We start from the raw sequence: 14,416 nt of genomic DNA, 5'->3' as shown, positions 1-14,416 counted from the left end.
GAAAGAAAAATCCACAGACATACCCCTCCTACAATCAGATAAATAAATGGTCGGGCCCTAGACACTTCAGTCTTCTAATACCTATATCACAAACAATGTCAAGAAGCTTACTTGAATATTTTATCTTGATGTCGCAAATACAATTTACGGATGATTATGTCTAAATAATTCATGTCTTTGTATTATTTCCAACATATTTGATTTAAAGACAAGGTCCAAATTGCTCGAAATATTAACAGGCTGTTAAAGAAACAACCAGATAAATTTTGATTAGGTAGTAAACACCAGTATATCGATTTGATTTAACTGCAAAACATTTTAGTATTCTTACAGTTCGCCCAAGTTGCTCTGCCAATGGAATTGCTCCATTTCGTTCAAATCTGGCCATTCTATTTCACATATAGTTGTCACATCAACTTTATGTATTAAATTTAATATTTCAATGTTACTATTTAATAGACTCCGCCCAGTAACACTGTACCTGTACCTGGAGCTAACTGTAAGACGGCTATATGGTAAATACAACAGTTTTAAGATATTAATTTCTCGCTTCGCTAACGCTCGCTGGATATTAAAATCTTAAAACTGCTGTATTCAACTTATAACCTATACATAATGCTTCACTCATAGCTTTGTTTTATTAAGTCTTCTTAGTGTTAAATATAACTTTAGACGTTGACCGACCGTTAGCTTAATCAACTGTTGAAATTTCGTAAAACTGGGCCCTGTGAGATTTCATTTAAACTACTTTTTACTACGTATCCAGCTTATAAATCCTCAACAATACAAGTAGCATTTTTAGAATTTCTTTGCGACAGAGACACAAACTGGGTTAGAGCAGCTTATCAGTTACACTGCGATGTACGTGTGTACGATGACGTACGTACTAGAGGTCCTTTCCTATCTTCATTCAGAGTGATGTATTTTTGTAACAACAACAAACAAAATAACTAATAATGGAATGATTTGTTTGGTTGTTTGGGGTTGGGGGTCAAGAGAGTCAAACTAATGCAATTTTGGTCATATAACAACTTTTTGTAGCTTTTAATGGCGGAGGAACACCTAAGGTAACCATCAGAGCGTTATTTCAGTCATGGACTTGTGTAGAACCTACCTTCAATATCCAGCTAGATGTCTTCCTCATATGACAACTCAAGAGAGGCTTCGAACCCGCGTCGGTCATGGCGGTACCGATACTTGGATGACTGCGTTTCGTGGAGCAGAATTTCAAATATAAACACAAAGACATAAGATGGATTCATAAGAATACTGTATAGAAAATATACTTATTAAACGTAGCGATCTGTGATAAAACTGGAAAGCAATTAAGACAAAATAATAGCCTGCATGTGTGTTAGTCGACAAATGACAATGGAGCAACCATTTACAGCAACCGGGGGCTTATAATTATTTAGGGAATAGCAGCTCGTTTTTACGAAGTAACAATTCTAAACTTTAAAAAACATGCATTTAGTGCATTTTCGCAAACAATTATTATAAACAGTAGATGCACGCAGAATTCACAAACATATAAAGCCGGAAATTAATAACGATTAAATTTCCTTTTCTTACATTATTTGAGGTATTGGAGAATATGCTAGTTTTAGCGTTATCATGCTAGTACTCCATTTCCATTAATATACTATTTTATGTATCCTTTAACTCACTCAAAATTACAAATCTTAGGTGATATATCGACTGTTGATAGTATGCGTTATGACGACTGTCAGATTTCTACTAGGTCTTTAGTAAATATAATTATGTTAACGAATGTATGTATTATCTGCAAACATAATTTTCTCCTCATCTTTAGACATGCCATTTTATTATATGTTTAAGGAATTGCCTCGCTATTTATACAAGATAGCTTCTAACATATTACACTAGCTTTAAACAACCATATACTATGACTTTCATCTTTTCTAAAGAGATAATCAATTCTCAAATAAATGCAAAAGAGAACTGACGATTGCCAGATTGATCGTACAATACGTGATAACAACAAAGTGATACTGAAACGAAGCCACGAGATCGAATAGCTCTGTTGTTCAGCGTTTCGTGCTCTCATTTCCCATATTTGTAAAGCTTACTTCTTTACATTCATAACATCAAAGCGGACAGTGAAAAGCTTACACAAGTTGAGCGAACGGTAAGTACATTAGAGACATTTTGCCTACTTGCCTCTTACAAAAATACACGGAATACACAACAGTGAACAGATTATTTGGAGAACATCTAAACAGTCATATGGCATTGTGCTCTCCTAACTTTCAAATTTCTGTATCATTGTTTTCAAAATGTATCTGCCTGAAGATATGTTTAATACTGAAAGCGCTTGCAATGAAAAATTAAAATACTGCTGTAATTTCCTGGCAACTGAATTATACCGTTAGACAATTGATTTGCATTCTAGGAAAGTTAGTACGATAGGTTAACAACACAATCAACAAAACTACATGTATATGCATTCACAATTCAATATCTATCACATAGTGTTTGATATTTGTTTCAAGATTAATTTCTATACCAATATGGAGGTGAAATTTGTCCTTTCGTATATATTTCAGACTTGTCATTCTATATTTGTTCCGTTTTCAAGTCATCTATATGCACTGAATGCCAAAGTCCGCACTGAAAATATAATCATAACAGTTTAAAGGTTTTAATAGTTTTCAAATGCTTAGAAAATTCAGAGCAAAATAAAAACCCAGATCTGCCCTTGACCTTTGAACTAATCCCGATTTGCGCAAATCAAATTCAGACATTTTATATGGGATATTATTAATTATTGGGTTTGTTACTGACCCTCTACGGAAATATGTAGAGTCAGTATGCTTTATAGAGGGCGAGGCGAAGCTTAGGGCGAAGCCGAGCTCTCTATAAAGCATACTGACCCTACATATTTCCGTAGAGGATCAGTAACAAACCCAATAATTGATTTGTTTTAACGACCACTTAATTACTTCTCCCGGGCAAGTAGGATAGCTCCCTAATTCATTGAATAGTCAACCTAAAAATGAAACGTTAAATCATAATTAAAGAAGAAATATTTTGCCATTTTGAATTGCAATTTTCATGTAGGGTCACCCAATGACACTCTATAGGAATATAGAGGCTAACCACGTGACACTATTCAACCAATGAAAGAGCTAGAATCTGGTGGGAGGTAAAACAAAATGAGTTTAAACTTGCATATCACCGGTACTTAAACGCTATGTAATTAGATCAAAGATAAATAATACCTGTGCAAAGTTATTAATGGCACTTCTATCTCTTCTACGTTATCCCTTTGAAGCATAACGTCCCTTTATATGTACCAGTTCTATTCTCTCCGAATAATTATTAACTATATTTTAACAATAAACATATTTTTTGCTCGATATGGTGTTTCGTCTATAGTATCAATTCCATACCACAATCCCACACTGCGCAGTAAAATCACATGCAATCCACTACATTATATTCCATACCTTTCCCCTCCCCACATTCAACTCAATACCTTATTGTGAATATTTGAATTGTAAATTGCTCTTTAGAAGAATCTAATAAGTTAACAATGTAGCCATTTCCAAGTGTAAACAAATCAATTAGAGAGTTAGATTGTATGCGATATAATCACATTTAGGATACTCCATATCAACTTGCCGAATGAGACCTTCTAAACCGCCGATAAAAGTACCTGAAATCCAGTGTAAGAAGTTCCTCTTTGAAGCTGAATAATCAAAACAACATGCACCGGTGCCCGTAACTCATCTTTCATCTTTTCAAGTTGATCTGTAACGCAATATCGGGCAAAAGCTATAAGGTTGTCATTTTCGTCACCAGCGTCACACTGTACAAACAGCAGGCTTGGGTCCTTGTCTGCTCGTTGAATGTGTTGTCTGTGTTAATAAAAAAACGTTGAGGTAATTACTTGTTACGATTTTAGGCAAAATGTACTAAGGAAAATCAATACGTAGTTTTGTTTTTTTCACATTCAAATAAATAATGATGCCTCCGTGTATCCTATGCTTCCAGAGGATCTAAATGTGCCATGTGGCTCGGCTTAGGGTTGCTTATTTCTATTCATTCAATCCATACACATATATAGTAGTAAGCTGGGGCTACGAGTCGTGAGGGGTGATGCATGTTTCTTTACCTCTCATGAACAGAGTCTGCTTCTTTTTCTTGGTACTTTCTATGCTTCCGAAATCTCCATACGGATTCTATTTGATAATGTTTCAATTTGCAGACAGCACAATAAATGAGATGAATTTTAAGATATAATACAGCTATATAGTTAAAGAAAGCGAACTTACCGAATCGTTTTTACAAACTGCTCTTCCGTTTCGAATGAAGTCAGAGTCCTCAGAATGGAAATGTTCTCTGCACATATTTCTGTTGCCTTGCTGATATCCGTCTTCTGAACAGCCGATATTAGTTTGGAATGAGTGGTTATCTATAAAATCAATGAGTGGTTATCTGTAAACTCACTGAGTGGTTATCTATAAACTAACTGAGTGGTTATCTATATAATCACTATGTGGTTATCTATAAAATCACTGAAAAGCCTCCTATAAAATCACTGAAAAGCCATTTATATAATCAGTGAGTGGTTATCTATAAAATCAATGAGTGGTTATCTTTAAAATTAAGGAGTAAGTATCTATAAAATCAGGGAGCAGTTATCAACAAAACCAAGGAGAAAATATCTATAAAAACTTATGAATAAACATTATCATGTTTATCTTGGTTTTTAGAATTTTGATAACTCTAAGTTATGGATCAGTAAGAAAACGATTTTTTTTTCAGTTGAAATTGGTAGATGTGTTTCGATTCTACTATCCGGAAAGTATGAAATGCATTAAAATAATGTAATAGAAATATGAAATCACACTAATTTCGACTCTAGTTCACTTGCAAAGTGTTAAAACATAAAGTAAACGCAAACCTGGGTGAAAAGCTGCCTGCGTTGTCGTAGTACAATTGCTACATTTAGGTACTGGATGAGACTGTCATGTGCCTGCTCTGTCAAATACAGTCCTTTAAGAAACTTTTTCTCTGGGTTAGATAAACTACTGCTGTCTATCCTTTCAAGCAATTCGGGTGTAGCACACCATAGCAACACAGATTTTGCTTCTCGAAGAACCTGCGAGATGTTAACAAAATGCTAAACCTTTTTGTTTTGATATCACACTCGTATCATTATGCGACTTGAAGAAAGAAATAAACCATAATGATATTTTTGTGTTACGTCACTTCCTTAAATAAAGTAATCTAAATGCATACTTTACCTTTGAATCCTTTTCCATTGTATATTCTAAATGCTTATGTTTGTCCCATATATCGAGAACAACAGAAGCGCACGTGTCACCATTATAACCAATAAAAACATCCTCAACTTTGGCTCTGCGACCTATGTCCTTCCTAAAAGTACACATTTTGAAAGGTGAGGCTGAGAAAAAAAAACTGCTGCTAGTTTCTTCAACAAAAATATAATTAAAAGATCAATATGCAAAATATTGAATAAATCAAACAACCAAAAAAGGATATAATTATGTAACAAATTTAAGCAATCGTCCGTTTACTGGTTACCGGTAACGAATACTGAATATCCGTAAAACTCGTGATATCCATACAAGTATATGAATTGACCAATATTTCAAGTCATTAAAAGCTGAGTTGATGTGCCTTTTTGATATGCTGGCGTAGATTGCTTAATAAGGAAATTATAATGTGGTTTTGGCAAGATTGCAGCGCGTGTTGACTACATTCGCTTACAGACATCTGGGATCGGGGTCTCCAACTTTCCCTGCCATCTGTAAGCCAGTATCTGTTTGCTTTTGAAATGAACTGAGCGTAGAAATTATCTCTATATGTCAAGTGTTTGTAAAGAACACGTATTTAATATGTAACCTTCAATACGTGATTAAAATCGGTAATATTATTTGGAAAACCAACCATTTTTAGAATGACGCTTAATTCAGGTTTTAAGAATATAGCTTATAACTTCTTTTTTGATATTAAAGATCATGTCTTTGCATCGGACATTTACTTATTGTACAATTTTCCCCATTGCTTACAGTTGTTATATCTGTATTCTATACGCAACTGCGTACTAGCATATTATAGTGCAAACGGTGTTTATATATTACGTCTTCTCATTTTTATTAGTTTTGATTAACGGGCAAGAGGTTAAGACAGAAATTAAGGCGTAAAAAAATTGTTTGTTTCCGGTATCCCGACCTACCCTAAATTTTTGGCCCGACCCTAAATGTTTTATGGCCTTGGAGAGTATTTTTTCAACTTTTTAACAAAAAGTTGCAAAACTGAATTTTTTATGCTTTACATATGGCCAGTGATGTTAGAAATCAACTTACTGGTGCTTTAAAGGCATAACCTCCTTATTCGTATTCATTTACCCTATTTTTTTTAGCATGTTACCGGAAACAAAGATTGTTTTAGGTCTAAGACACAGTACATCTCTAATAACATAAATATGATCTACATCAACTTTGCTGTTTATTTCATGTTTTCCTTCATACCTCCGCTTTTCATTTCATTTATACAGTATATTTAAAGACATAAAAAACACACATTTATTTAACAGAATATTACCTTTGCGTCATCAAAGTTTTGACCCAGTCTTCAAGTTCATGTGCAACCCGGATCTGTTCTAAGGGCAGTATGTTTGTGTGGGTGAAAACGTGTTTCTCGAATCGACTTAGCAGAGTTTTTGGGAACTTCTTATATACAGTGTTCTTTTCCTCTACCACTATAAGTCTAAAATATGTAGTTGAAACGATTATAACAAGTCTAAATCTATATGTTTTACCTTTAACACTTACATTGATGAATGTCGATAAGGTAGCTTTTAAAATAAAGTCAGATACCCAAAGATAAATATTCCGCTCATTACATTGTTGTTTTTCGGGCCAGTAGCCGGACAACAGGAGATAACTATGTCTAATTGAATGAATGAGTTGGGTTTTACGGCGAATCGACACAAAAAGGTCATATATCGCCGAAGCTAAAGTGACATAGGATAGCAGTTAACTATAGTTCAAATTACTTTATTGGCATTATTTTCAATTTTAAATAATCGAATGTGAACGTGTAACAAAATTGTCAATACATATGTTTTTAACCAATTGTCATGTACTAGATTCTCTTTCGGCCTTTCGGCGGCCTCGAGTCAATACGAAAGATCTTTGACCTAGTGCCTATATGAAAAGACATGCTTCCTGAACATCGGAAAGTATACTGTATTCAGTTAATGTTCACATAAGTTCCTATACTAAGATCTCATTTCACTTTACCTGAAGTTTTTATGCACAGGACACTTAATTCTATGTGTAGGAAGTCCAAGATCTACATATCTTTCTCCGCCAAAGTATATGTAATACTGATTCAAAGCATCTTGCAGACTTCCATATAGTCTCTCAAGATTCAGTAAGACGACTGTGCTTCCATTTTGCATAAAATATTTGATCTCTTCCAAGTAAAGACAAACCTGCAAACGGTAACATCATTTTATATTACCCATGTGCATTGAAATCGTGCTAAGATTTAAAATGCGGTGAAAACCGCCATGACTGTTATTCCTTTCATTGTGTTAAGAAGTAGCAAGATTTTCATAAAAAATTTGTATAATCGATAAAGACAGAAAAAATAGCAAATGGAGAGGTAAAAAATAACCTTTGTATCCTTTTGGTCACCTGGAAAGCTGCTTCCAAACATGGTAATATATTTGATATCCAGTCTCTTGAATAACGTCTGTTGTATGATGTTTAGAGATCCATAATTCTCTGTCATCAAAAGTAGGTATCGACCGTCACTAAATACATAAAGACAAGTAAATTAGGCAAGTCAAACGATGTAATAATCTATAGTCAATGTATTTACCGCTTTGCCGAACAAAATCCGCCCGAAGCAATTTGAATTCATTGAACGAAAACTACACTGCAAACAAACAGGCAGGTTTCACTACACTCAAATATACCGTAATAGAATTTCGCTTAAGCCGGTGCTAGTGTGCGTGAGGGGTGTTGCATATTTCATTACTTCTTATGAAAAACTCAATCAAACGGAGTCTGCTATTATTTTGCTTGGTTACATTGTAAATTCAAAGGTATCTTCTAACAGGTTTTATTAATGACAAACACCAAAACATAATATGTTCATCTGATCACTTCGCATGAAACTGACCATAACCGTTGACTAAGAAAGTTCAAACTAAAAACTGACCCCACTGACTTCAATATTATAAGGGTCTTTTACCATGCTTGATGGTCGTAGGTCAAGTCTTTCTCAGGATATTGAGTAGACACGGTTTCTGTATTAACAGTCACTGTGACCTTGACCTTTGAACCACTAACCTCAATCAAATAGGACCCATCTACAGTTCACTGGCATCGTGTCCGCAAATATTGAGTGGTTATTTATAAAATCATTCCATCATTCCCAAAATATTGAGATGAAACGGTTTTTATACTTAAAGTAAGTGTGACATTGATCTTTGACTCTATGACGTCACGCCAATAGGGCCATTTACTGCACATGAATGATATGCCAAGTTAAAGTATAGTAGGTCAAGGTATTGAGTGGAAAGAGCTTTTGTATTACTGTCGACGTGGCTTTTGCATTTCAATCACAGACCTCAAAATTAATACAGGACATGAATTGTCCATTACCAATGTGCCTGTCATATCTAAAGATCGTTGGCTAATGGGTTCTCAAGATATTTAGTGGAAATTGTTTTTGTTTTAACCGTCACTGGTTTATGGGTAATGAGCAGATAAATCTTGAATATCATTTATAAAAGCACTTAAATGTTATTGTGCGGAAACGAAATAGCTAACAGACTATGACCTTTTCCTTTAAACTACTGACCCAGAAATCAATAGATGCAATTTGCTGTCCATTTACAATGTGAATAAGTTGTCTGAGGATCATAGGTAAAATCATTCCTACATTATAGAGTGGAAACTAAATTACAACAGACGGGATCACCTACAAAAACGTCCCTTTAGGCGTATGAAATATCGATTCGATTGTAAACATATATGCTTGGTCGTAGAAGTGTCTTCAACCTTTTATAAATGTTAAGACCAAATATGAATAACGACCAAATGTTAGCAAACTGTTACGCAAATAATAATAAGAGCAGACATACTGAAGATGTTATTTGGAACAAAGTGATTACGTTCATTCCACTCCACAACAGGACAACACGCTAAAGCAACCCGAATTAATTTAGAAATATATGTCCCATAAAACGTATCAAGTTGGTACATCTCCATATAAATAAAGAAACTTTACATTTCTAAAAGCTGAATACAGACATTTTTATCTTCGATATTCTAGAAAGATGCCTTATTATTCCAAATTATTTAAAATAGAAAAAGTGGAAACTCCAAAGACAGGTCGCTCAACACAACAAAAACGAAAATGTTGCAGGCTCGGTTTGATTGAGCCTGTTCATGGACGGTAGTTAAAATGCATGCTACCGTCCACGCCCTCTAGCCCCGGGTTGAGCAGAACTCAACATTTACAAATGCTAAAAGTACAAAAAACAATTTAGAGACATCCGCAGATGTGTTCATACGGCGGTGCACATGGAACCTTCAATGCTACACTAGCGTGTAATTCCGTGAAGAGCGGCTTATGGTCCCCAGTTAAAATAATGGGTTTGCCCTAAACGAGAAAACAATGAGAAACCATGAATGTATTTTTCTTACCAACTATTGTCTATTTGATTACCAGGTTCTGTAGATCAGATTATTTTGACGACACTTCTATTTCGCAAATTGATAAACACAAGGCCAGAAAGTACGAAATGTAATTGGTCGTACTTTTGAAGAAAAAACAAACGACTATTCTTTATCTTTGGGTTTTCTCGCTTTGTGAAAATTATCTATCATAAACTAATTGAGAATATTATCCAATTTATATTATACAGTAAACCTATTCGTAAGAGTGAGCGTTTATACTCTGTTCTTGCCGCTGTCAGGATTTGAACCGCATGAACGACTACAACGTGTAGGAACATCACTTTCGTCTACTCTTCAAATCTTGCATTACCGACGTAAATTTTTGCGCAAATGAAGTTTATAATTGTTCTTGCAACATTCCACGTTGTGTTGTGTAGAAATGTTATCTGACATTCCACGTTGTGTTGTGTAGAAATGTTATCTGATATATATACTTAAGATGAATACCTGTCAGACAGTGTCAGTTCTTTATTCTGCAATTGTCAGTTATTTTATTACCTTTGTAGTTGAGTTTGAACAAGTCCAAGTAGCGTACAGTCTGGGTCGGAAGGTCTTGGCTGAAATAATATCATTCATCTACTTATCATTATCTAAAGATTCAGCAGCTTCGTACTAGTAAAACGTAATGGTCTTTAGTTATATGAACTGTCACCTAGAAAACCAATTAATTTTACACGCGGCATGATCAATGAAAACAAAGATATCAAGAATATGTATAACTATTTGTAATTACAATTATATTTCTAAACATCATTAAAACGCTCGAAAGAATGTAAATGATCTTAGTTATTCAATGGCTTTTGAAACTTGCCTCTAGTTCAAAACGAACAACCGTGGTTAAGTTTTTCCTTAAAATCTCAGCTGGAGCAACTACGCTGTCAAGCCCACCAAAGTTTCTCTTAATAGAATATAATAATTCATGCCACGTTGCTTTTCGCCTAGATTTGTCTGTGAAATTGAAAACCGTCTTTAAAAACCTGTAAGCAAATTAAAAGAAAGATGGGTTATTTTACATAACGCACAGGCTACTGTTACATACTTACAGATGAAATGAGCGCACTTTCAAAATAATCAAAAGTATTTCTTTTAATCCTAATTTATATGTTAGAATGTAAGTAAATACCTGTAGAAATCTCTTAGTCCAAAGAACTCTCCCGTTGTTTTAGAAGTAGTTTCGACGATTTCTAGGTACGACTTGGCCATAGGCTCAATCAAAGGTGTAATCAGGTCAGAATCCGATATGCACATCGAACTATGAAGCATTATGAAGAAATACATGTACATTATTATACGTTCTGAAATTTTAAGGTGGACTTATCTTAAGAAGTTTCTTCCCCGGTGAAATATGAAGTTTTGCGAAATTTTGAAAATCAACCAACAAATAACTAAACAGTCACAGATGAGTGACAATGAATAAACGAGTCTGATCTAATGTATGAAATATGAACACAACGTAAGTATAATTAATAAAAAGCTATATCTTCCCGACTTCCGTAATGGATGTCTGCTGTCATTAATCGATTTTAAAAAACAAAGATAAACGGCACTGCAAGTGTTAAGTTTTTTTAGTATTTTTGCTAGATCTATATTTGTTAATCCGTTTAACTAAGGAAGTTATTAATGATATAGTCTTCTGTGTGTCCGGAACATTTCTACTGTATTTGTTTTTACAGTTTAATCAACAAAAGTATTAAGTAGCGTTTTCATTAATTGTATAACATGTTTAACTAACTGCTAAGGTTCAAAGACCGATGACAAGATTGCAAATGTTGTTATCATAATTATCGTACCATGACAAATAAATATAAAAGTACACCTTGCAATGTCCTTGAGCTGTTGAAGATCTGGTACCTCTGTCTGTACAATAACTCCTCTGTTTACTAAAGCTGGCTCAGGAACGTGACCGGAAATACCAATAAATGCAACCTAAAAATAGAAAAAGTGAAAGCCAGAAACTGCTTAACAAACTAAATCAAAAGATAATAGGTAAGGGTAGATATCTTGCAAGCACAGAACACCTAAAACACAGCCTCACAGCCACACATTTGCAAAGTAGGCACACCATTAAAAGAAGCTGTAATGGAAAAGTATTACAGACGGGTTGCTTCAAACATCTAACAAGTACATATTAATTTATATGAAATATAGATAGGAGAGGAAGTGGTAAAATAGAGAGGGACGGGGTGGGGGGGGGGAGGGAAAGAGGAACCTGAAGGGGAAAAGATGAACAAGGGTGAATATACAAAGGGAATGCTACGTTCCTTAAGAACAATCACACCACAACGCAAACCACAAAAGCGCAGACACCCATGAACCAAAATCAAACACACAACCACACACAACTACATAACATAGAAAACATTAAGGCACCACCTTAGACACACAATCACACCCATATAAGTAAGAAAAACAATTGTGTACCGCCTTAAGACTCCGTCAGCCTGAATAAAGGGGAGCCACGAAAACTAACTCAAAGCAAAGAGGGGATGCAAAAAGTTGCGTAAATGCAAGGGGAAAGGAGGAGGTAATAGGGGGAGTAAGGAGGAGGAAAAACGCATACAACAAACAAGAAAACAACAGACTATACAAGACAGACAGAAAACCAGTTGGAAAAAGGGGCACCACCTTGGAACGGTCAGTACAATATACAGGAAACTTTGGGTTTAAACGCGTTGAGGGCATGCCAGCCTATTTTCAACAAGTAAGACAACACAATGTAAATAAAATCCCCGCTGAGAAAGGCTCTAACATTAGCGCGAAAAGAACAGATTAATAACGTAAAACAAAAAATAAGGTAAATCTAAGGTATAATTACACCAATGTACTCAACAACTTTTCTGAAGTAAGAGAACCAAAAGCCTAACTTTTAAGGGCACGACTAAGAAAACTGTAAGACAAAAATCAACTCCCCCCGTCCATTGTTTGTATGATTTAGGAGAAAAGCATCATGAAGTCTTACACTTTATTAGTCATCGCACCATCAAATAGGAAAGCGTAGCGATCAACTGTAGAGGGGTCAATCACTAAACACGTACTGTGCTTAACGATTTTCGCATCGTATCCTCTTTTGATCAATTTATAAACCCGTTTTACAAATATCTAATTAAAATAAGGACTATGTTTAATTTTCAGAATTTTATAAAATAGAAAAAAGTGGAAACTTCACAAGTCGCCCAACACGACAAAAAACGAAAATGTTGCAGGTTCGGTTTGACTGAGCCTGTTCATGGACGGTAGTGGAAATGCACGTTACCGTCCACGCCCTCTAGTCCCGGGTTGAGCAGAACTCAACATTTACACATGCTAAAAGTACAAAAAGCAATTAAGAGACATCCGCAGAAGTATTCAAACGGCGGTGAACATGAAACCTTCAATGATACACATATTGAGGCGTGTGATTCCATGAAGAGCGGCGTTTGGTCCCCAGATAAAGTAAAGGGTTTGCCCCAAACGAAAAAAAAACAATGGGCAGAACTAAACAACCTTGAATTTAGAAAGGAGATCCGAGGTTATGGAGCCTGCGTATCACAGGAACTGTCAAAAGACAAAATTAAAAAGCAGGCACCATAACCAAGGGGTGATTACCCAAGGCTATGAAAGCAGGAGTATTGGAACCACTCACACTGAAATGGTCATGTTGAGCTAAAACTAAACAGTACCAATAACACGACATAAAAGTCGTGCTGAACGATCTGAGAAGATCGAAATATAACAGCCCTGATTGAATGTACGGGGAGACTTTTTACGGCCGCCACACGGCACAAACAACGCTGCTGTGATAATAAAACAGAAAAAAAGTGGAAACCTCACAGGTCGCCCAAACCACATCTCCATAATATTCCGGGTGTATAAGTCCAAGTTTGTGTTATTAGGTACGTATTGTATTTTTCTTACAGTTCCGACGATCTGTAGTAAAATTTACTGAAAGTTTTCCGTAGCTTATGATAACGGTAACCCTTATGTAACAATTTATTGGTGATCTGAAAATTTCTGTCATTAAAATCATCTTTGAGCAAACTCTTGCAAAACGAATGAGTTGTGCAATATAGACTCCGCTGGAGTACTATACTATATGAGTACTCTATGAGGGGCCGGAACCTTTTTATTATGAATATTACTACAATATTTCAGTTAACTTGATTTAACGGCCGTACTCTAAAAGCACAAAACAATGCTGCAACAACAGGTGTACAGAGCCTAATCTCTTAATATTCTGCATGTAGTGCTAAAGCTAGAAAGCGCTTTGTTTGCTCTATTTAAACTTTCGAGTTGGAGTCGGGTTGCTATAGATATGGATTAAGCTCAGCTTGCCTGTTGTTATCCGTATTTGAGTAATCCCCCAGTGCTGCTTCTGTTCATGATCTGTTTTGTTACAGATCTTGCATATTACATTTGTTTAAATCAATCCTGTTTCGGAGACGACCGAGAATAAATATGTTTTTATTTCACTGGTACTAGCAGATAATACTTTAAACTTGCATTTTTGTGTGCATTGTTAATACCTCAATGTCTTCTGATTTCACAGATATCATATATAATGTATAACATATATGCTTTCATTTATGTGTTTTTAAAACTGACCTGAGGGACATCTCCGTCAAGGTGGGGGAAGTTGACAATTTCAAAATTGAAATCGTCCCTTTTATCATATATTTTCGTTTCTA

General features: G+C 35.2%; 1 protein-coding gene across 1 annotated transcript in view; it reads right to left on the bottom strand.

The window, feature by feature from the left end:
• Nucleotides 1-1,296: 1,296 nt before the first annotated feature.
• The window catches only part of LOC128556192 (E3 ubiquitin-protein ligase rnf213-alpha-like), a 28,594-nt gene continuing 15,474 nt past the window's right edge, over nt 1,297-14,416 (bottom strand). Inside the window, exons 5-16 of the mRNA XM_053540347.1 lie at nt 11,569-11,678; nt 10,876-11,004; nt 10,564-10,729; nt 10,251-10,309; nt 7,678-7,816; nt 7,299-7,492; nt 6,598-6,762; nt 5,274-5,406; nt 4,931-5,128; nt 4,299-4,438; nt 3,680-3,881; nt 1,297-2,631 (exon numbers count right to left, since the gene is read on the bottom strand). Coding sequence (XP_053396322.1) covers nt 2,578-2,631; nt 3,680-3,881; nt 4,299-4,438; nt 4,931-5,128; nt 5,274-5,406; nt 6,598-6,762; nt 7,299-7,492; nt 7,678-7,816; nt 10,251-10,309; nt 10,564-10,729; nt 10,876-11,004; nt 11,569-11,678 — 1,689 coding nt within the window. The 3' untranslated portion in view covers nt 1,297-2,577. The remainder of the gene's footprint in view (nt 2,632-3,679; nt 3,882-4,298; nt 4,439-4,930; nt 5,129-5,273; nt 5,407-6,597; nt 6,763-7,298; nt 7,493-7,677; nt 7,817-10,250; nt 10,310-10,563; nt 10,730-10,875; nt 11,005-11,568; nt 11,679-14,416) is intronic.

This window comes from Mercenaria mercenaria, chromosome 4 (assembly GCF_021730395.1).
Source record: "Mercenaria mercenaria strain notata chromosome 4, MADL_Memer_1, whole genome shotgun sequence".
NCBI lineage: Eukaryota > Metazoa > Mollusca > Bivalvia > Venerida > Veneridae > Mercenaria > Mercenaria mercenaria.
Note: the sequence above shows the minus strand (reverse complement) of the source record. Positions and strands in the feature narration are given on the sequence as shown.